Raw genomic sequence first — 20,514 nt, 5'->3', positions numbered from 1 at the left:
ACATGATCGCAAATGTGGCAACTTCTCGATACAAGTCAGATCAGCTTCACTATCAATCACAGCAGTGAACATTGAATAGAAGCTTGACCACTCGGTATAGGCTCCGCTGAACTTGGGCAGCTGCGGCAAACGCGATCGATTGGCCATATACATGATGGATTGTGATTCACTGGGATCTATCCGAAAAGTTGAACGAAGCGTGGGCTTTCAGTGCTTGCCTAACTCACGCTGCAGAAGGGTTTTCACTTTTAGTAAGGCAGTACCGAACTGCTCAGGCAAGTCGCTAGTAATAGCTTGAAAATCATGCTCTTCCAATCGGTCGTTAGCGACATAAAAATTCGACTCCAATTTGTCCAACAGATCTAGAAAGCCTTTCAGATCATATTCGTCCAAGCTTCGCAACTTTTCGACGTCCAATTGGGAGCACAGGGCCTGAAGTCGGTCGAAGGTGGCCCTTGTCTTGAGGGTCAAGATTGCAAATCGCTGGACCAGCACTAGCCGCATCTTCACCGACTGGAGCGCCACTCGACGGCGTGACATCCGGGGCGGACGCGATGTTTATATTGTCGTCACTCATTATACCCGTACTCAAAAAAGAGTTAAGGGGTAAATTAGATTTGTGGTAAAAGTGGATGTGTGTAACGCAGAGAAGGAAAATTTTCCGACCCCATAAAGTATATATATTCTTGACCAGCATCAATAGCCGAGTCGATATAGCCATGTCTGTCTGTCCGTCCGTCCGTCTGTCCGTCTTGTTGAGCGCCTGGATCTCAGAAACTATAAGAGTTAGGGTAACCAAATTTGGTTTCCATACTCATGTGATATCACACTGCTACAAGTGTATTTCAAAATTTCGCCCCGCCCCCTTCCGCCCACACAAAGGACGAAAATCTGTGGCAGGCACAATTTTAAAGATACGATAAACCTAAAAACGCAGTATCGTAGAGAATGCCCATATCTACCAGATTGCCGAATCTGAATCAGATCGGATCATAATCATAGCCAGAATGAAAAAATTAATTTTCTGTTGCTTTCCCCAACCCCTCCGGCAAGAAAACTAACCACTGATTCTCTTTCTCGCTCGCACACTCTGCCGCGTTCAGTGCGCGAGCAACCCCTAGCGGAGGAGATGTAGAATCTAAATGGTACATGTATAATATACATGTTAGATGTAGAAGATACATAATATATGTAGATGTAGATAACAGATGTAGCAAAAAAATGTAAAATGTACAATTTTTTTTTTAAATTCTAAAATTCTAAAAAATCATGCTAAAAAATGTAAATACTGACTGAGTACGGGTATAAGTAGAGTCGCGTCCCCAGAAGCGACTCACACGTTCCTTCTCGTTTTTGTTTAATTTTTAGTTTATTTATGTGATTGTCAAGTTTACGGTAAACTATCCACGAAACAGAGTTTTTCGAGCCGTAGCCCTTTGAGTTGTGTTTAGCTCTAATTTTCCTCGAATTTTAGTCTAACACCTATCTTTCCTGCATGCTCGCGATCGGTTCGGTAACACGCGTCGCGCGTCATGCGGGAGCGCCCCTCGGTCGGTTGGGAGTTTCTGCCTGGGTTCCGCGCGTAACAGGCCTCGGCTTGGTGTCGCATGGGCCACTTGATGGTGCAGTCATTGCATATCAACGTCCAGACAAAACAAAAAAATATTCCATCGTTTAGTTAATCGCATTATATGATACGAAAACGAAAAATTCGTAAATTAAGGAATGATCGATATTGATATCGATATTTGATCTGTCGACGGGAATTCGCCGTCTTTTGTTGGTGTTGTTTATTTGGGTAGAGTAAAATTTGAAGTGGGATAAGAAATAAAAATATTCAGGCAGGCCGGCTTTCACTTACTTTTGCTTTTGACATTTTCAGCCAAGAGTCATATGTAAAAATGTGCTGTTGTTAGATCTATCGATAATCAAATCGGGCTGCGATAGCGTTCGCACGAATTCACTAAATGAACAACATTTAGTGAATGCGCAACAAGCGCAGACCAATTTTGAGGTTGGTGTAAATAAAAATTATTTATAAATAGGGCACAAGCTCAATTGCACTGGTAATGGTGTCAAATCCATGTCAATGCATCAATCAGTCATCTATTGTTATCCTAAATTTTTCCCGCTAATACAAATTTGTATATATGTGATTGAGCAATTCAGTTTTGAATAAGCATGGCTGCTAATAAGAGCATTATAAGTACTTTTCTAGCTAGTTGCAGACTGTACCCAGCATAACTCTTTCTTAGCACACATGGGATCGATTGACACTACACCGAGAATAGAGCAATAACACTAGAGCACTAAATTAAAAGTCTATTAAAAGACCGTATTATAAACTCCAATCTGGAAACAGAGTATTTTATTTAGCAAAAAAGCCTTAATTTCTATACCATTTTAATCCACCACTACTGGACTATGTATATTATTTTGATTTTTTTGTTTTATTCACTGTTTTTTATTTAATTAGTCTATTCCAGTTTGTGGACTAACAGTTTGGTATAATCTAGAAAAAGGAAATAAAGCTCGAAGTCGAGGATCAATTTTAGTAAATCTCACCCTGAGCGCTGAAAAGAACAAGAGCGTGGCCGTACAGGAGCATAAAAATGTACTAAAGCTATTATTGATCTATGAGCTGGAAACCTCGCAAGTGGCATATTATTGGTGGAATGGAAAATTTAGCGCAAACGCTGAAGTTATCCGATCCCAACATGCCGTTCAAAGTGGATTGACCTCTGTTGATTGTGCCATTAGCCAATGGCATGCATATAGTATCATACATGAAACTCACAAACTGAATTTTTCACTATTTAATTCTATACTCGACATATTGACTCCAGTAATTAGATGTATGCAGAAAGATTCAGAAGATCTTGCTACATATTGGGATGGAGTAAGGCGTATACTTCCCTCTTGTTTTGCAGTATTACGAAAGATACGGTATAAAAACGTCAGTGATCTGAACGTAACAAGAGCTGTAAGCGAGGTTCTAGATATTTTGGGAAAAGTTAAACTTTTTGAAGTTCCAGTGACTATAGATATTTTTCCAACGTCTGTGTACGGTTGGATTCATAGAAATGATGCTCAAAGCATATGCAATATTGATTCTGCCATAATAGATGCTATCAATACCGGTACGAAAGAATGGCAGGAACATGAAGGATGAAGAAAAATTGCAGTATATCATAAAACTCATTCAAATGATCCGGTATGACCTTCAGCGCGCAATAGAATATTTCGATAAACTGTTTTACCAGCAAGTTAAAAAAAAAAATGTACTACATCTATCTTTACATATGTATTGTTTATTATATTTATATTTATTAAAAAGATTAAGATAATTAAGATTCAAAGCCCCAAAAAAGTTCAGCAGTCTTAATTATTGTAATGAAATTGCATATCTAAAAAGTGATTTTCTGATGCTCAAAAAACCACATGAGTAATGGCAATTATGCTTGCATGTGTGTGTTGACACAGCACAGGACTTTGTATCTAGCCTGTGAAAGGGCCAATGTAGCTTATAAAATCTAATATCGTCGAAAGTAGTGAAGATATCGTCTAACAATACATATATACATATATCTATACAAATCTTATATGTAGATCGTATAACCTTTTTTATTCCACTTATTTATATTTTAATTACGTATGAGTAATAAAAACAGGAGGGAACGTTGTAAGTTGCAGTGGCCGCGACTCTACTTTTATACCCGTATTCAGTCAGTATATAAATATTTGAATTTGAAAATATTTTATTTGCTTACATTTTTTTCTACATCCGTTTTGCAAAAATAATTATACCAGTAGGCTAAGGTTAACTTATTTTAACATTTTTACTATGATTTTCTTTTCAGTGATAACACTGGGCGACAAATGCGCAACTTTTATATTTACTTTGCACGAGCCAAAAATTAGGCTGTATACCTGGATGAGTAGATCACTACCTCGTACTTTAAACTTACAATATAGCCCAAAAAATATAGTAATAAGGAAATCCTGTCTTGAGGCCTTGAAACGTACGGAAACAGCTAAAAGCAGATTAGATCTCTCTCTATGTTTCCACCATCACCATCGTGACACCTGGTCCAAGTGCACGCAATATTTTATTTACATTTTTTATTTACATCTTTTCTATACCCGTACTCAAAAAGATTTAAGGGGTATATTGTATTTGTGGTAAAAAAGGATGTGTGCAACGCAGAGAAGGAAACGTTTCCGGCACCATAAAGTATATATATTCTTGATCAGCATCAATAGCCGAGTCTCTGTCTGTCTGTCTGTCCATCTTGCTTGCCGTCTAGATCTCATTATTATAGCCAGATTGAAGAAATTAATTTTCAGTTTCTTCCCCCACCTCCTCCAGCAAGAGACCACGCTACTCATTCTCTTTCTCGCGCGCACACTCTGCCTTTTGCAGTGCCCGAGCGCTCTATAGTGGAGAAGATGTAGAATCTAAATGGTAGATGTACAACCTAAATTGTAGAAGTAGAGTATACATTGTATATGTAGATGTAGATAACAGATGTAGCAAGAAAATGTAAAATTAAAATTTTTTTTTTAATTCTACATAAGTCATAAGCTCAAAAATGTATATACTGACTGATTACGGGTATACAAGTAGAGTCGCGTTCCCATAAGCGTCTCACACGTTCCTGCTCGTTAATGACTGAGTACCAGGTATTGTCAAACACGTTCTGACACACGTTCTGACTATTTAAAATAATTGTGGGAAATTAAAAAAAGCTGTAAGGCCAACTTTAAAACTATAACGAGAAGGAACGTGTGAGTCGTTTCTGGGGACACGGCTCTACTTATACCCGTACTCAGTCAGTATATACAGCTTATGATTTTGTAGAATTTTGGAAAAAAAAAAAAATTTACATTTTACATTTTATTGCTACATCTGCTATCTACATCTACATATACAATGTCTATTCTACATCTAACATGTAAATTGTACGTGTTCCATTTAGATTCTACATCTCCTCCGCTAGGGGTTGCTCGCGCACTGAACGCGGCAGAGTGTGCGAGCGAGAAGGAAAATGAGTTGCGTTGTCGTTGTCAGGAGGGGGGCAGGGGAAGCAACTGAAAATTAATTTCGTCATTCTGGCTATAATTATGATCCGATCTGATTCAGATTCGGCAATCTGGTAGATATGGGCATTCTCTACTATACTGCGTTTTTAGTTTTATCGTATCTTTAAAATTGTGGCTGGCACAGATTTTCGTCCTTTGTGGGGGCGGAAGGGGGCGGGGCGAAATTTTGAAATACACTTGTAGCAGTGTGATATCACATGAGTCTGGAAACCAAATTTGGTTGCCCTAGCTCTTATAGTCTCTGAGATCCAGGCGTCAAACAAGACGAACAGACGGCTATTGATGCTGATCAAGAATATATATACTTTATGGGGTCGGAAACGTTTCCTTCTCTGCGTTACACACATCCACTTTTACCACAAATCTAATATACCCCTTAACTCTTTTTTGAGTACGGGTATAAAAATAACCTACATAGCTGTATTGTTGTTAACTGTTTTATTACATTATTAATTTCAGCAAAATTCAATTAAACTATTCAGCTATCCTTTATTTATTATATGACTCAAAGCTGAATAAAATCTGTAAATCAATTATCAAATTATCATTAACATTAAATGATTGGATGTTCCAGACGATCAATTCGAATAATTGCCGAAAATCGATAATTTGAATATGGGAACAGCATTATTTGAACTTTATTTGGTGCTCAAGCGATACGTCCAACTAGGTAAAACTTTATCTTTAAGCCAAAGAAGTATGCATTTGCGACCAATTTACATTTTTTAAGAACATCAAAAGTTTTTCTGTTTTGTGCAAACCCACATATCTCCTTATTTTTTCTTTCGGAAACAAAAGTTTCGAAGTACTAAAAATACATACAAATTGGGAAGATCCACCGAAAGGTCCACCGGAAACATAAAAGCAAATGTAATATTTGATTTAAATAATTGTAAACACATTTCCAAAAACATGAGTTCCAATTATTTTTTAAATTGTTTTTGATTTTTAACACCACTTCTTTTTTGTCACATGTGAATGGGTTTTTTTTTTCAATGTTAGCCCTTTTTAAAAATATAGGCTTTTACTTTTTTCACTTTAAATGTGTCTGGTGGTTCCGTTTGACATCATGGAAAATCCCTTATGAACTAAATATGTATGTATGTACATATGTACCAATATCAAACAAGCCAATTTATACAACTTTTGTGGCATGTGTTTTTTTCAATATTAGATAACTAATTTACAGAGCACCCGCAGAAAGGATTAATCTGCAAGGGTATACAAATCTTCGGCATGAAGCTAGCCTGTCTTGGTTTTTGGAATATAAATAAGATATGTATTATGAAATTATTATTTTTATATTATAGGAGAATCATTGTGTACCGATGAATTGGAAATGAGTGGATTTTATCAATGGTTCGAGACAAGTGTGACACACTGGCTTGACATTTCAATAATAAAGGCCCTCAATCGTATCCAGAAAGCTATAGATCTGGATCAACTAAAGGCGGTCGACGAAACCGTAAAATACAGCTCTTCTGCTGTGGATACTCTCTCAATTTTTTATCAAATTAAAATATTTTGGCAAAAAGGCCAGAAATTGAGGGCTCCTATATATTTATAGCTAAAATTGTAAACGTAAGATCTAAACCACATGTAACAAAACCATATTCTAAACGTATTATCAACTATTTAAAATAGGATCTATGTCGATGCTGCATTTTCTATGCTCAACGAATGTCACAAAGAGTCGAAAAGTTAACTTAATTGGGGATAATAACAAGATTTTAAGTAAGCTTTAACTTAAATTTCATTTATTAATTTTTTTGACCTGCTAGTTTTATCAGAAGAATGATGTCTAGCAATTAACAATATGGATTACATCCGTCAGAGCTTACCATCATTTATAAAGGTAAGCCTTTTTACACCCTTGAAGATGATATCTATTGTGTTTATATATACTGTTTACTACGTTTGCTTGGGTTGGCATCGGGAGGGAGAACACAACTTGTTGACACGTTAATCGAAAAATTATCCTCAATAATAAAATCGCAGTCCCTTTCGTGAATCTAGTTGTCATTACCTAGCTATTGGGCGATTGGATTTTGGACATTGGTGGACCAAGTCTCGTCGAAATGAAATTTAATGCACCCTTGAGAAAGACTCAAGGACTGCGGGAATGTTTCTACCAGGTCTTACGTTTCGTTGACGTATAGGTGTAATTTGATTGTTTTTACTAAATCGGAACAAAACTTTTTCTTCATCCAAAATATGCGCAATACGTCATATGTTATTATGTTGCCTGTTGCCTATTTTTTTCAATTTTAATTTTACACGAAAGTATTAGCACGAAATAAGTGCTACTCTTACTACAAATCGTTTGTCGCAGTGTAAAGCATAAAACGTTTTCGATCTCAGGCATCTTCGGGTTTTAGCTAAATACACAAGCGCACTTTAAAACGGGCACTGTATGCGAGCACTGCTTTAAACGTTAAAAACGTATTAATATGAATATTATATACAATAACTAGGGAGAAGCGCTCTGCGCACTCGCATTGCTCGATCGCACAACCCACACATCCCTTCACGCTTGAGAATTCTTTTGTTTTTTGTTGCCTTTGATATTTTCATCCTTGTATTGTTATTAGATGTAGTTGTTGCTAATGAAGTGACATTTCGTCCGATATTTTATTTTCTGTGCCTCTTCTTCCTAAAACTTGAACCGAAACTATTAAAAAACACACCGCATTTTTCAAAATTATAAAAAAGAGAAAACCATTAAAAAAATAAAAAAAATGTTATCGTTCAGAGCCAAAAATCTAGTATCAGAAACAATGTTGGATCCCATGTTTGTTACAGAGTATATGGTATTATATTCATGTAAATATTCACATGCAGCAGGCAGAAGAAAGAGACTGTCGTTACACCATAGAAAAATAGTCAATAAGTAGAAAGCATGGAAGTTATGTATGAAATGTAATATAGTTCGTAAGGTTACGTCATGAAGTCCCGCCACTGTAAATCCAAGCAACATGTAACTACACGCCTGCAGCATAGCCGACAAGCGATGCGTGGGAATAAAGCACTCGTAAATTGAACTTCGTTTCGCACGGTTTATTTTTTGATCGCCCTTTATCGCCGCCCACAGCTCTGGTCTGTACTGCTAATTCCCGCGTCTCAAGCCTAAGTAAGGGCATCAAACAAACAAACAAAAATAGTTTCGAATTTTCTACATGGCGCCCGAGCAGGGACCTTGGGATTAGTTTCGTTTTTAAATTAATCGTTGTTCGACCAGAACGCTGTTCGCGAGTTAAAGCCGCGAAAAAACCGCCGAGCCAACAATCGACAATCCAGAAGGAAGATCACGGAATCCACGGAAGACCACATTGGAGACAGCCATCCACACCTACAACCGAAGCAGAACATGGACATTGAGTTGCCAACGCCCAGGGAAGTGGATTCATCCGACGACCAGGTAACAATGCCAAAGCAATAGCGGCTAAAATAATAGCGTGTAATACCTATTGGCTTGGCATTGAACAGTATTGTACATACCGTTTCACCTACCGTTTAACTATTCGTGATAGCTGGGTAGTTCGGGAAGAGTATTAGAAGGCGCCAACGACATAGTTTACCGCTCATTTCGCATTTGGTAGCATTATTTCTCATTTCGTTTCGTTCGCTGAGAAAACATTGACCCTTGCAGCGGTAAACTAATTTTCGCGCTCTTTAATGTACAGCATACGGTTCTCTTAAGTTTACGTTCGTGCAGTACCCTCGTCGTAACTTTGCTCCCGCAGCTTCGTGGTTATCCAACTCTCCAACTGGTGTCGCCCAGCTTGTCGTTTGTGACGAGAGCTGATCATCCGCTCTTATATTGTGCCAATCAATTGAAACATCGTTCGCCACTTCGTTTTTGGGTCGAACGCTGTTCTAATTTAGGTATTTGTGTGCGCTTTGACATCTAATTTTCTAGCTGGTGTCGCCGAGCTTGCCGTATGCGCCAGAGAGCTGATCATCCGCTCTTATATTGCGCCACTCAATTAAACATCGTTCGCCACTTAGTTTTCGGGTCGAACGCTGTTCTAATTTGGGAGTCGAGTGCGTTGCGCGCATTAGAATTGCGTTTGCTTATTGGTTCGAACTTGGTTCGAGCTCAGTGTGTCGAGCCAAACTTGGTGTTGGTTGCGTACGCTTAGCTTAGCGTTGCGCGCATTGGAACTCCAGACGTCCGTTTCGTAGGGGATCGAACGTGGGTCGAGTTTGGTTCGCCGTGACAGAGCTCGGTTGCGTTTGTTGCGTTCTAACTGTTGCAGTCGTGTCGCATCGAACCTAATACGTTTATACGTGGGTACTTGAATACTTTTGCCGTACTGTCAAACATTGTTCTCATTGAAGGCAGTGCATTTCCTCAGGTTATCGTCGCCTTCGCTTAGCAAGTTTGAAGTTTAGAAGTTAGGAACAGCCAACGTTGGTAATTTAATCAACATGTCCAAAGATCATGATGAAGAGAAGGCAACTGGGAGCGGAATGTGTGGAAGCACGAAGCTCACAAAATTGTATGTGAGGTTGAAGAAGATAAGCGAAGATATAAATCGAATGAGGATAGCATTTGAGGAGGGTTCAATTTCGCTGGATCCATTACAAATCCAATGTCGTTTTGAAATATTGAACTCCTATATTGAAAAAGCAATGGCCTTGCAGTCCGAGATCGATGTACTAGACCCAGATAATTCAGATAGGGCGGCGTTGGAAGAAACGTGTGTGATCACAAAGGCTCTGTACATGTCGGCAGCGACCAACAGATCCCCTCAACCATACATGAATTCAGCACCCACACACCACCACTCCAATTTGCCAAAATTGAAGTTGCCGAAGTTCAACGGCAAGCATGCGGATTACAAACAGTTTATTAGTCTGTTTGAAAGTTTGGTAGATTCCGACCCGTCGTTGTCCAATATAGAGAAGTTCAACCATCTCATATCGTGCTTGTCCGATGAAGCCTTGGGAACCGTTAAGGCGTTCCAAATGTCAGATGCCAACTATCCAAAGGCGTTAGAAAGTTTGAAGAGGGTGTACGACAACAAGTGCTTAATATTCTTTGAGACACTTGCCCAGTTGTTTGACATTCCTGCCGTAACCAAGCCGTCAGCGTCTGCATTGCGATCAACTATAGATACAGTGTCAGCCATTCTGGAGTCGCTTTTATCGTTAGGAGACGAGCGAGAGGTTGCTAACGCCATGATAATACATCTGGTGTTATCCAAGGTGGACCCATACACAAAAACAAAGTTTGAGGAGCAGCTGAACTACGATGAGCTCCCTTGCTGGTCGGATTGTGCAAAAATGTTGAACCGCCGGTACCAACACCTTTCAGCAGAGGAGTCATCCAAAGCGAGAGGCAAACCAAAGTTTGACATGCCGTCGACCAGCAAGAAAACCAGCAGATCGTCATTTTCTTGCGCGAGGGCCGAAAAGTCGATCGACCCCAAGTGTGTATATTGCGGCGCCAACCATTCGATCGGAAACTGCCAGGGATTTGGGGCAATACCCGTCTTGGAGCGTTTCGATTTCGCAAAAGGCAAGCAATTATGCATTAATTGCCTCCAATCTGGACATAGGGTATCTCAGTGCACATCCTCTAAGTGCAGAGTTTGTTCACAGAGGCATCACACCCTCTTGCATAGATACGCAGCTCAGAGCGCAGATTCAGAAAGTCAGGCAATAGGAGTACAAGCATCGTCCCATCCTGCGCAGGTGAAGCAGGCATCCAGTGAGCCCGAGCATGTCATCCTTGCCACAGCAGTGGTAAGAGTTCGGGACAGATTTGGCCAAGTTCACTTAGCAAGAGTGTTGTTGGATTCGGGTTCACAGGTCAATTTCATGACAGAAAGTCTAGCGCAATCGCTAAGGTTGGCAAGGGTCAACCGTTGCCTGACAGTGACATCTGTAGGCAAGTCAAGCTCGGTGTTGAGGATTGAAGTCTCGACGACAATATACTCCAGGTTAAATAACCATAGTTTCGTAGCAGATTTCTGGGTTCTTAGCAGAATTAACAATCAGCAGCCTGACAGAAGTCTGCCCATTAAGCAGTGGAAAATTCCTGCGAATGTGGAGTTGGCAGATCCAGCATTCCATCGACCTCAAAGGGTAGATATGCTGATTGGAGCAGACTCGTTCTTCGATCTGTTGTGCACAGGCCAAATAAAACTGGGTGAAGGGGCACCATTGTTGCAAAAGACCCTTTTAGGTTGGGTAGCTTCAGGTCGGTGTAGCAAGCTTCTGACTGGAGAAGCCGCTTGCTGCGTCGCAACCTACTCACCGGAAGAAGACTCTCTGTCTCAAATGGTCGAAAGACTGTGGGAGATAGATGCAACGCCAGAAGAAAAACATGCTCAAACAAATTCGGCAGAGCAGCTGGCATGCGAAGAGTTTTTCAAAGCCAATGTCTGCAATCTACCGACCGGAAGGTTTCAAATACCGTTGCCTTTTAAGACAGACCCACCGTCACTAATGCTCTACAGATGGCGTTTCTCAAATCCTGCCTGATCAGCCGACCCCCAAAGTCCAATCACAACCCGTGGTGGACACGGGAGTTGAGCGAAGTCAGAAAGGAATCGAGGAAACTCTTCAATAAAGCAAAAGTGACAAACACACAGGAAAGTTGGGACGAGTATCGCCGCAGCTTCAATACCTACAAAAACACCTGTAGGAGGGCGAAAAGGGAATCATGGGCAGCCTTCTGCGATGCCATAGATAGTACCACTGAGGCCTCAAGGCTTCGACGCGTACTGTCGAAGGCACCCACCACACCAGGCCTGCTCCGCAGCCAGGACGGTACCTTCGCAGAGAGCAGCCAAGAATCCCTGGAGCTCCTCATGAGTACTCACTTCCCGGGTTGCTCAGATGTCACCGGTGACGAATCCAACGCCACCAACGACACTGAGGATCATCCAGGAGAGGAAATCGAGGATCTCATACGAAATATAATGGCACCAGACAAGATTATCTGGGCCATTAAATCATTCAGTCCCTACAAGTCACCGGGACCGGATGATATCCGACCAGCCATGCTGCAAGCAACTTGCCTGCACCTACTACCATGGCTGAAGAAAATATTCGAAGGATGCCTCCTAACTGGGTACGTCCCCCATGGGTGGAGGGAGGTGAGAGTGGTCTTCATCCCCAAGGCCGGGAAGATAAACCACATCTCCCCAAAGGACTACAGACCCATCAGTCTGTCGTCATTTTTGCTTAAAACGATGGAGCGACTGATGGATCTATATATAAGAACCAAGCTAGACAAACAAGTGTTCAGTGGAGCTCAGCACGCCTACCTCAAAGGTAGATCAGTTGAGACCGCACTACAAGAAGTTGTTGGGCATATCGAAAAGAGTCTAAGCTATAAGGAATATGCCTTGGCGGCCTTTCTAGATATAGAAGGGGCCTTCAACAACGTCAGGATCGAGTCAATAACGGCCGCACTGGCCAAGATTGGCACACACCCGACGGTAACCGGATGGCTAGACAGCGTTCTCAGAAGCAGAACGATAAGCGCCAATCTAGGCTCCTCCTCGTCAAGAAAGACGGTCACACGAGGTACTCCGCAAGGGGGAGTGATATCCCCTCTACTGTGGAACCTGGTCCTCAACGACCTCCTTCTTCAGCTGGGGAGGAGCGGATATAAGGTTACGGCCTATGCAGACGATTTAGTAATACTGGTAACGGGTAAATTTCTGCCCACAATCAGTGACCTTCTGGAATCTGCACTGGGCACTACCGCCAGCTGGGCACACCAGAACGGTTTGGGGGTCAATCCTCAAAAAACAGAACTGGTGCTGTTCTCACGAAGATATAAGATACCGAGTTTCAAACTACCAGCAATCGGTGGAACGACACTCGAGCTATCGAGCGAAGCCAAGTATCTTGGTGTCATCCTTGACTCCAAACTTTCCTGGAAGAGAAACACGGAGGAAAGGAAGAAAAAGGCAATGGCAGCTTTCTACACCTGTAGGAAGACTTTTGGACGAACATGGGGCTTACAGCCGCACATCATCCATTGGATGTATACAGCGGTAATAAGACCCATCCTGACATACGGAGGCATGGTATGGTGGGAAGCGGTTAACACCAAATCCCACCTGGAGAACCTCCGTAGAGTCCAACGGACAGCATGCCTTGGGGTCACCGGATCTCTCAAATCCACCCCACAGGCAGCTCTGGACACCATGTTAGGCCTGGAACCGATAGACCTTCATCTTAAGTGCAAGGCTGAGACAAGTGCCGTTAGGCTATTAGCCGCGCAGTTCTTCAAGCCATCGCCTTATGGCCACGCCACTATACTCCGTATGGAAGATAGTGGAACAGCCAGGTGGAGTGACTACTGTGTCTCAGAGTTCTCATGGAAAAGAAACTTTAAAGGACACATACCGGATAGGGAGAAATGGAAGAGTAGCACTGTCCTGGGGCAGAACGAGCTCTCCATTTTCACCGACTGGTCAAAGACGGCCGAAGGGACAGGAGCTGGAATCTTCTCCGAAGTACTAGCAACCAACATATCCCTAAGACTACCAGACTGGTGCAGTGTATTCCAGGCGGAGATATATGCAGTATGGCAAGCGGCAAAGTTGGTATACACCTTGGAGATACCTCCGAGGAACATAGCAATCTGCGTTGACAGTCAAGCTGCCATCAAAGCCCTGGTATCCTGCAACACCACAAGCAGACTCGTACGTGATACGGTGGACGCACTAAACCAGATCAGCGCGCACTCAATCACACTCACGTGGGTTCCGGGTCACACCGACATAGCGGGCAACGAGAGTGCGGACGAGTGTGCCAGAACTGGATCGGCCAAGCCAATGGCGGACGCAGTCAGCGACATAAGGAGACCACTACGAGACATCATCTCGCAGATGATGGGCCGAGCCAGAACGAGATCGGACAGGAGGTGGAACACCACACCCAACTGTGAGATCTCTCGCTCGCTCTGGCCCCACTATGACCTTAAACGCACCAAGACTCTCCTAAGCTTCAGGAAGAGTCGGGTGCGAACACTGACGGGAGTTATAACGGGGCACTGTGTCATCGGCCGCATGGCCACAAGGTACAGACTGCCCCACCATGACTTCTGCCGCAGCTGCGGAGACGAGGAGGAAATAGAGAGCATCCAGCACCTTCTCTGCAACTGTCCTGCACTCATGGGGAGACGTCACCGAATACTCGGTGGCGCCTTCTACGAAGATCTGGACAGCCTGGCAAACATGCCTCTAGAGAAACTGGTGCTCTTTATAGAGGCCTCGGGATGGTTCGCGAAACCTCCCTAGGCACCGGACAATATCCCGTGACGAGTGTGGGCATCACAATGGGCAGACTTGCCTCCGAGTGACCTCGACTTCAGTCGAGCAGCCCTATAAACCTAACCTAACCTAAGACAGACCCAGTATCGTTGGGGTCGTCGTTCGAGGTCGCAAAACGTCGTTTCTTATCGTTAGAGCGACGAACGTTAAGAGAGAGTGAGCTGAGAGACATGTATCTCAGTTTCATGAAAGAATATATCGAGCTCGGCCATATGTCTCCGACAGACAACGCGATTCCGCCAGGACCACATTATTTTATACCACACCAGTGCGTCCTGAGGCCTGATAGCAGTTCCACCAAGCTTCGAGTCGTTTTTGACGCGTCGAGCAAGACCACAACTAGGTGGTCATTAAACGATTTACTTACTTATTTACCTACTATTCAGAGGGAATTATTTTTATCACTCGTTCGATTTCGGGTGAATCGGTATGCTTTAACGGCAGACGTTTCGAAAATGTATAGTCAAGTGGATGTGGCCGTAAAAGACCGGAATTTCCAACTCATCGTGTGGCGAGAACATCCCACCGATCAATTGCAAAATTTTCGGTTGAACACAGTTACCTATGGTACTTCCGCAGCACCTTTCCTTGCCCTTCGTTGTTTGCACGAGCTCGGTGTACGCCACAGAGACACCCACAAGAAGGGTTCTGAGGTGATCTGCAGTGATTTTTATGTAGACGACATGCTGACAGGAGCCGATGACGTAGACACGCTGAAGTCGATGTGCGATCAGGTGTCTGAGATTCTTGGCTCCGGAGGGTTTCAGCTTTCGAAATGGTTTTCGAACCATCCAGAACTAATGGATGGAAACAATGAGGAGAAATCCCTATCATTCAATGATGCCGATTCGACCAAAACATTGGGGATGAGGTGGAGTCCAAGAACAGATACGTTCCGGTATCACTTAGAAGATAGCTTCACAAACTTGAATCCGACTAAGCGCACCATTCTGTCAATTAGTGCTCGACTGTTTGATCAGCTTGGGCTACTTAGTCCAATCAGCATAACAGCGAAAATTTTCCTCCAGAAGCTGTGGCAGCTTCAGCTGGATTGGGATGAAGCCATCCCAATGTCACTGCATACAAGCTGGGAGAGGCTAAAGCTAAACTTGTGTGGTCTTGACAAAATAGCCGTGCCTCGGTACGTTATGGCTAGTGGGTGCTCGTCGATTCAAGTGCATGGCTTCGCGGACGCGTCTAGTCAAGCGTATGGGTGCTGCATTTATGTGCGAGCGCTTTTCGAATGTCAAACGTACGTTCGATTGATCGCTGGGAAAGCAAGAGTAGCTCCCCTAAAAACAAAGACCATCCCGAGGCTCGAATTGTGCGCCGCAGCGTTATTGGCGCAATTTTGGGCCTACGTATAGCAAGTTTTGGAAAAGTGTCGAGTCGAGAGCGTATTTTTCTGGACGGATTCAGAAATAACGCTACATTGGATTAAAACCCAACCGTCGTCACTTGCAGTATTTGTCTCAAATAGAGTAGCCATGATTCAGGAGCTATGTCAGGGCATTACGTGGCGTCATGTCCCATCGCTCTCGAATCCAGCGGACTTGGCGTCTCGCGGATGCGAAGTGCCTGAGCTCCTGGAGTCCATATGGCTAGAAGGTCCGAAATTTTTATGTGAGCCTGAGCATTGTTGGCCAGAGAACCCGCATTTTGACATCCCAGATGATGTGAAGAACTCCGCCCAGGTTCTAATTGGCGTTGCGAACTCGTTTTCAAATGAAATATTTTCTCGTTTTTCGTCGTACCCCAAATTAGTTCGAGTTTTTGCGTATGTATACCGATTTGCTAATATCGGCAAGAACAAGGAACGTTACAGGGAGCTAACTGCAAAGGAGTTGCAGCAATCGTCTCTAAAATTAATGGAGCTGGTTCAGCGAAGCGTCTTCTCTGAAGAGTTTAAGAAGCTGAACAAAAGGGCATACGTTGCAACCGAGCCTGCAGATGATGGCCCCTTTTATCCAAAAAAGATCAGAGGAGGGGCGATCGTTTACACTTATCAGGGTCGGAGGAAGGCTGTTGCATGCTCCAGTGCCAATAGAGGCTAAGTTTCCGGTTCTACTTCCCGCCAAGAGTCAATTCGTCGAACTCTATTTAAGGAACCTGAATTTTAAGAATTGTCACGCCAATGCAAAGACATTAGTAAGTTTGCTGAGACAAGAGATTTGGCTAGTAAATGCACGTCGAGAATGCACTCGCATAGTGAGGAGATGCATCCACTGTTTTCGATACAAACCTAAATTGATGGGTCAGATTATGGGGAATCTTCCAGCAGACAGGTTTAGGGAAGGTCGTCCGTTCCTGATTTGCAGGGTAGACTTTTGTGGTCCCATCAACGTCTCGCTTCGGATTCGAGGTCGTCAGCCGCTCAAAATGTACGTAGCGGTATTTGTGTGTTTCGCTTCGAAGGCCGTCCATTTAGAGCTTGTCCCAGACCTGCCGACTAATTGTTTTCTTTTATCTCTAAAAAGCTTCATCGCAAGACGAAGCGTTCCGCTGAGGATGTATTCCGACAATGGGACAAATTTCGTCGGAGCCCGGAACGAGCTGCAGAGGCTTCAGGAAGCGTTCGAGGAGCAGCAGTCCAGCCTGAGGACGTTCGCGGCGGAGCAAGGGATGGAGTGGAAGTTCATCCCCCCGCGAGCACCGCACTTCGGCGGTATATGGGAGGCGGCCGTCAAGTCGGCAAAGCTCCTGATCGTGCGCTCACCGAGAGCGAGGTGAGGACCGTGTTGGCCGAGGCCGAGGCCATCATGAACTCCAGGCCGCTCACTCCAGCCAGTACGGATCCAAACGCCGGAGAGGTGCTTACGCCAGGCCACTTTTGATCGGCCAGCCCCTTCGTTCGCTGCCGCAAGGGTGCGAGCAAGACGGACGGAGCAGCGGTACCACCTTTACCAAGAGGTGGCAACTACTCTCCGAGCTCAAACGACGGTTCTGGCAGGCTTGGTCGAAGGACTACGTCCACAACCTGCAGGGACGCAGCAAATGGCAAACCCCAGAGGCCAACATCGAGGTCGGCGCCATGGTGGTGGTCCACAACGACCATACGCCGCCGCAGCAGTGGATCACCGGCAGGGTCACCAGCGTCGTCGTGGGAGCAGACGGCAAGGTCAGGGTGGCAGAGGTGCGAACAGGAGGGGGCGTGATTAGACGCCCAATCCATAAGCTGGCACTTTTGGCGATACGTTGAAGCCCGACGTGCGGTCGTTCAAGGCGGCCGGAATGTCGTTACACCATAGAATAATAGTCAATAAGTAGAAAGCAATGAAGTTATGTATGAAATGTAATGTAGTTCGTAAGGTTACGGCATGAAGTCCCGCCACTGTAAATCCAAGCAACATGTAACTACACGCCCGCAGCATAGCCGACAAGCGATGCGTGGGAATAAAGCACTCGTAAATTGAACTTCGTTTCGCACGGTTTATTTTTTGATCGCCCTTTATCGCCGCCCACAGCTCTGGTCTATACTGCTAATTCCCGCGTCTCAAGCCTAAGTAAGGGCATTAAACAAACAAACAAAAATAGTTTCGAATTTTCTACAGAGACCATAAAAGCTAGAGAAAGCGGGTACTGGGCCTGTAGCTTACTCTCTTCTATCCCTTTAATCTAAAAATAGGCGTATATACTAGAAACACGCTGCGATCAGATTTTTATTAACAGCAGATAGTCCCAATGGAAAGCCGAAATTTTTTTCGCACCTGTCGTTTTTCTCTTTGAACAGCTGTCTAATGGTGGAGATACGCTCTTTTGAGTGAATACTTTATTGATGTCCCTATTGATCTCTCTCCTAGAGTGTTTTAGCATTAGGAGTACTCACACCTCATGTCCGTACTATACTCGAGGAGAGCGTATGAAGAGAATTAGCGGTGAAGAGTAAATAACAGATTATATGAATTTATGAACAAGTGTTTTTTTCTGCATTCACGGCATTCAGGAACTTGGCATCGACAATGTCATACAAAAATTAGGAGAATATCGCACGAATTTGGAGGCTGACAGATGCGCATCTACTATACATACTGTTATTGAAAATGCATTAGACACCGAACGCAATCAAATTGTGGAGCTCATTGAAATTGTTATCCATAAAATGGCACCTCCAATGAAACTCTATTTGGCTGAAGGGGCGGAAGTCGTTCATAAGGATTCGAATTCTATGGACCAACTGATGATGTATTTAGAAAGTTCATTGGATACTCTCTACAACACACTTAATGAAGTAAACTTTGGAAGAATATTGGAAAGCATTTGGTCAGAGCTATCGATAATACTTTATGACCTAATTCAATCAAATCTTGATGTAAGTACTCTTTCTCATAAGTATCTGATAGCTATAACGTTTTATGTTTTAAAGAAACGACGGCCACCAGCATATTTCAAAAATTTAAAGGACACCCTTCAGACAATGATATATTGCTTCAAAATGGGTAACGTTGAAACGGACGTAAACATTTTGTCTACAATTCAAAGTAGGCTTGACGCTTATGCCCTTGAAACAGCAGATCTTATTCATCAATATTATATCGAGCAATTGCAATATCAAAAAAATCAACCATTATCACCCTTTGGACAACTTACCATAAGGGCTGAGCTTACAGATGCAAGTTTATTAGTAAGTAAAACACTATAGATAAATTAAACAATAAAGTATCTTTTTATTTTTTTATTAAAGCTTACCATATTAAATTCGCGCAATTTGCTTCCAATGGATTCAAATGGTTTGGTCGATTCATTTACAAAAGCTAGTTTCATGCCCACAAGTCGATTTAATGATATATCACCAGTAAAGACTACTGTTCACCATAAAAATTGTTTTCCACTGTACGATCAGGAATTTTGTATGTAAGTACAAATACCTGCAGAAAAAACTAAGATTATATTTTTTGTCATAAAACTTAGATTATACTTTTTGTCATAAATTTGTATACCCGGTACATAGTACATATCCTTGGTCAGCATCGAGTCGATATTGTCTGTCTGTCCGTCCGCCTTGTTGAGCGCCTATATCTCAGAGAATATAAAAGATAGAGAAACCAAATTTTTGTTCCCAGACTCATGTGATATCACACTTTTACAAATCTGTGGCGCACAGTGTGCGCTCTCTGACGGAGAATGAGCAAGAATTACGTGTTGGTGTGAGAAGACAGCGAGAGAGAGAAATGTAGATGTAGCAAAAAAAAATGGAAACAGGTACTCAGGCACGCTTTCACTTACTTTTGCGTTTTATGTTTTCAGCAAAAAGTCATACTTTTCATTTCAAGGTGCTCTGACATTCGCAAAAGCAAAAAAATTTGTATGAGCAGCAGAGGACCGCAGGAAATAGCTTAATATTGTTCAGTGTAAAAGATAAGGATCTATTTGGTATTTCAAGTCAGTACATAGGAGAATGCTATATATCATTCAGTGATCTCATGGAATCTGAAGGAGAACAGATAATTATGAATTTGTCTCGACCAGAGTATACAGGTGACTAGTTTTTCTTAAAAATATGTATGTATGAGTAAGTTGAAATTTTTGTATTTCAGATTCAGAAGCGCTCCGTGCTCTGGATTTTATAAAAAAATTGAAAAACAAATCGTATTCCTAAGATGCAACAAATTATATATTAAATTTGTTTTTACACATCAAAATAAAGTCTAGCATTTTAAAACATATACTTTCATTAACGGGAAAGGCGTTCTCTTAAAGTTAAGGGGTACTCCTGGATACGACTGATTGGATTGATATCGATTTAAAACATGATCTTATTCATAAACACATTTTAATCACACAAATTTGTACCAATTTAAAAGCGACGAAGAATAATTGAATCTTTGGCAAAGCAAAATGGCTTAAGCAGACTAAAGATTTCAGAGGACATTCGCATATAGAATGTTGCTGCAACAGATTCGTATAGGCCTAATCACGAATGTAAGAAAAAAAAAAATATTATAGAATTAAAGGCCCACAATGCGCTCGGCAGTTTTCTTCTATTTTGCATAAACAACCTTCTGGATCAACGTCAATAGCAGAGTCTATGTCTTTCTGTCTAACCCTCTGTCCGTCTGTCCGTCCGTCCTTCCGTCTTGTTTTTTTTCGCCTAGTTCTCAGATGAGCTAGA

The 20,514-nt window shown here is 42.6% G+C and overlaps 1 protein-coding gene, 2 long non-coding RNA genes and 1 pseudogene across 5 annotated transcripts; all 4 read left to right on the top strand.

The window, feature by feature from the left end:
- The first annotated feature begins 1,985 nt into the window (after positions 1–1,985).
- LOC121404269 lies at positions 1,986–3,921 on the top strand (annotated as a pseudogene).
- Positions 3,922–5,575: 1,654 nt separating this feature from the next.
- LOC121404271 lies at positions 5,576–6,832 on the top strand. Of its 3 annotated transcripts, none has more exons than XR_005967853.1 (3): positions 5,576–5,773; positions 6,414–6,684; positions 6,748–6,832. It is a non-coding gene; the product is annotated as an uncharacterized LOC121404271 (long non-coding RNA). The 3 variants fall into 3 exon arrangements; XR_005967855.1 differs by lacking the exon at positions 5,576–5,773 and adding an exon at positions 5,959–5,973; XR_005967854.1 differs by lacking the exon at positions 5,576–5,773 and adding an exon at positions 6,308–6,322.
- Positions 6,833–6,884: 52 nt separating this feature from the next.
- Positions 6,885–19,044, top strand: LOC111071620 (protein unc-13 homolog 4B-like). Its single transcript, XM_041593610.1, has 3 exons — positions 6,885–6,958; positions 18,349–18,714; positions 18,769–19,044. Exons 1-3 carry the CDS (start codon positions 6,920–6,922, stop codon positions 19,042–19,044), a joined length of 681 nt encoding a protein of 226 aa, XP_041449544.1. The 5' UTR covers positions 6,885–6,919.
- A 660-nt stretch (positions 19,045–19,704) lies between these two features.
- On the top strand, positions 19,705–20,064 carry LOC121404272. Its single transcript, XR_005967856.1, has 2 exons — positions 19,705–19,880; positions 19,940–20,064. It is a non-coding gene; the product is annotated as an uncharacterized LOC121404272 (long non-coding RNA).
- The last annotated feature ends 450 nt before the right edge of the window (positions 20,065–20,514 follow it).

Source organism: Drosophila obscura, unplaced genomic scaffold, assembly GCF_018151105.1.
Source record: "Drosophila obscura isolate BZ-5 IFL unplaced genomic scaffold, ASM1815110v1 contig_192, whole genome shotgun sequence".
NCBI lineage: Eukaryota > Metazoa > Arthropoda > Insecta > Diptera > Drosophilidae > Drosophila > Drosophila obscura.
This window is presented reverse-complemented; position numbering and strand designations above follow the sequence as displayed.

Excerpts from the sequence above, each read along its gene's own strand:
- LOC111071620 (XM_041593610.1), top strand. The coding sequence starts at position 6,920 with ATGGATTACATCCGTCAGAGCTTACCATCATTTATAAAG. Across the intron at positions 6,959-18,348 it reads GCTTACCATCATTTATAAAG|GAACTTGGCATCGACAATGT; the intron begins GTAAGCCTTTTT and ends CACGGCATTCAG. Across the intron at positions 18,715-18,768 it reads TAATTCAATCAAATCTTGAT|AAACGACGGCCACCAGCATA; the intron begins GTAAGTACTCTT and ends TATGTTTTAAAG.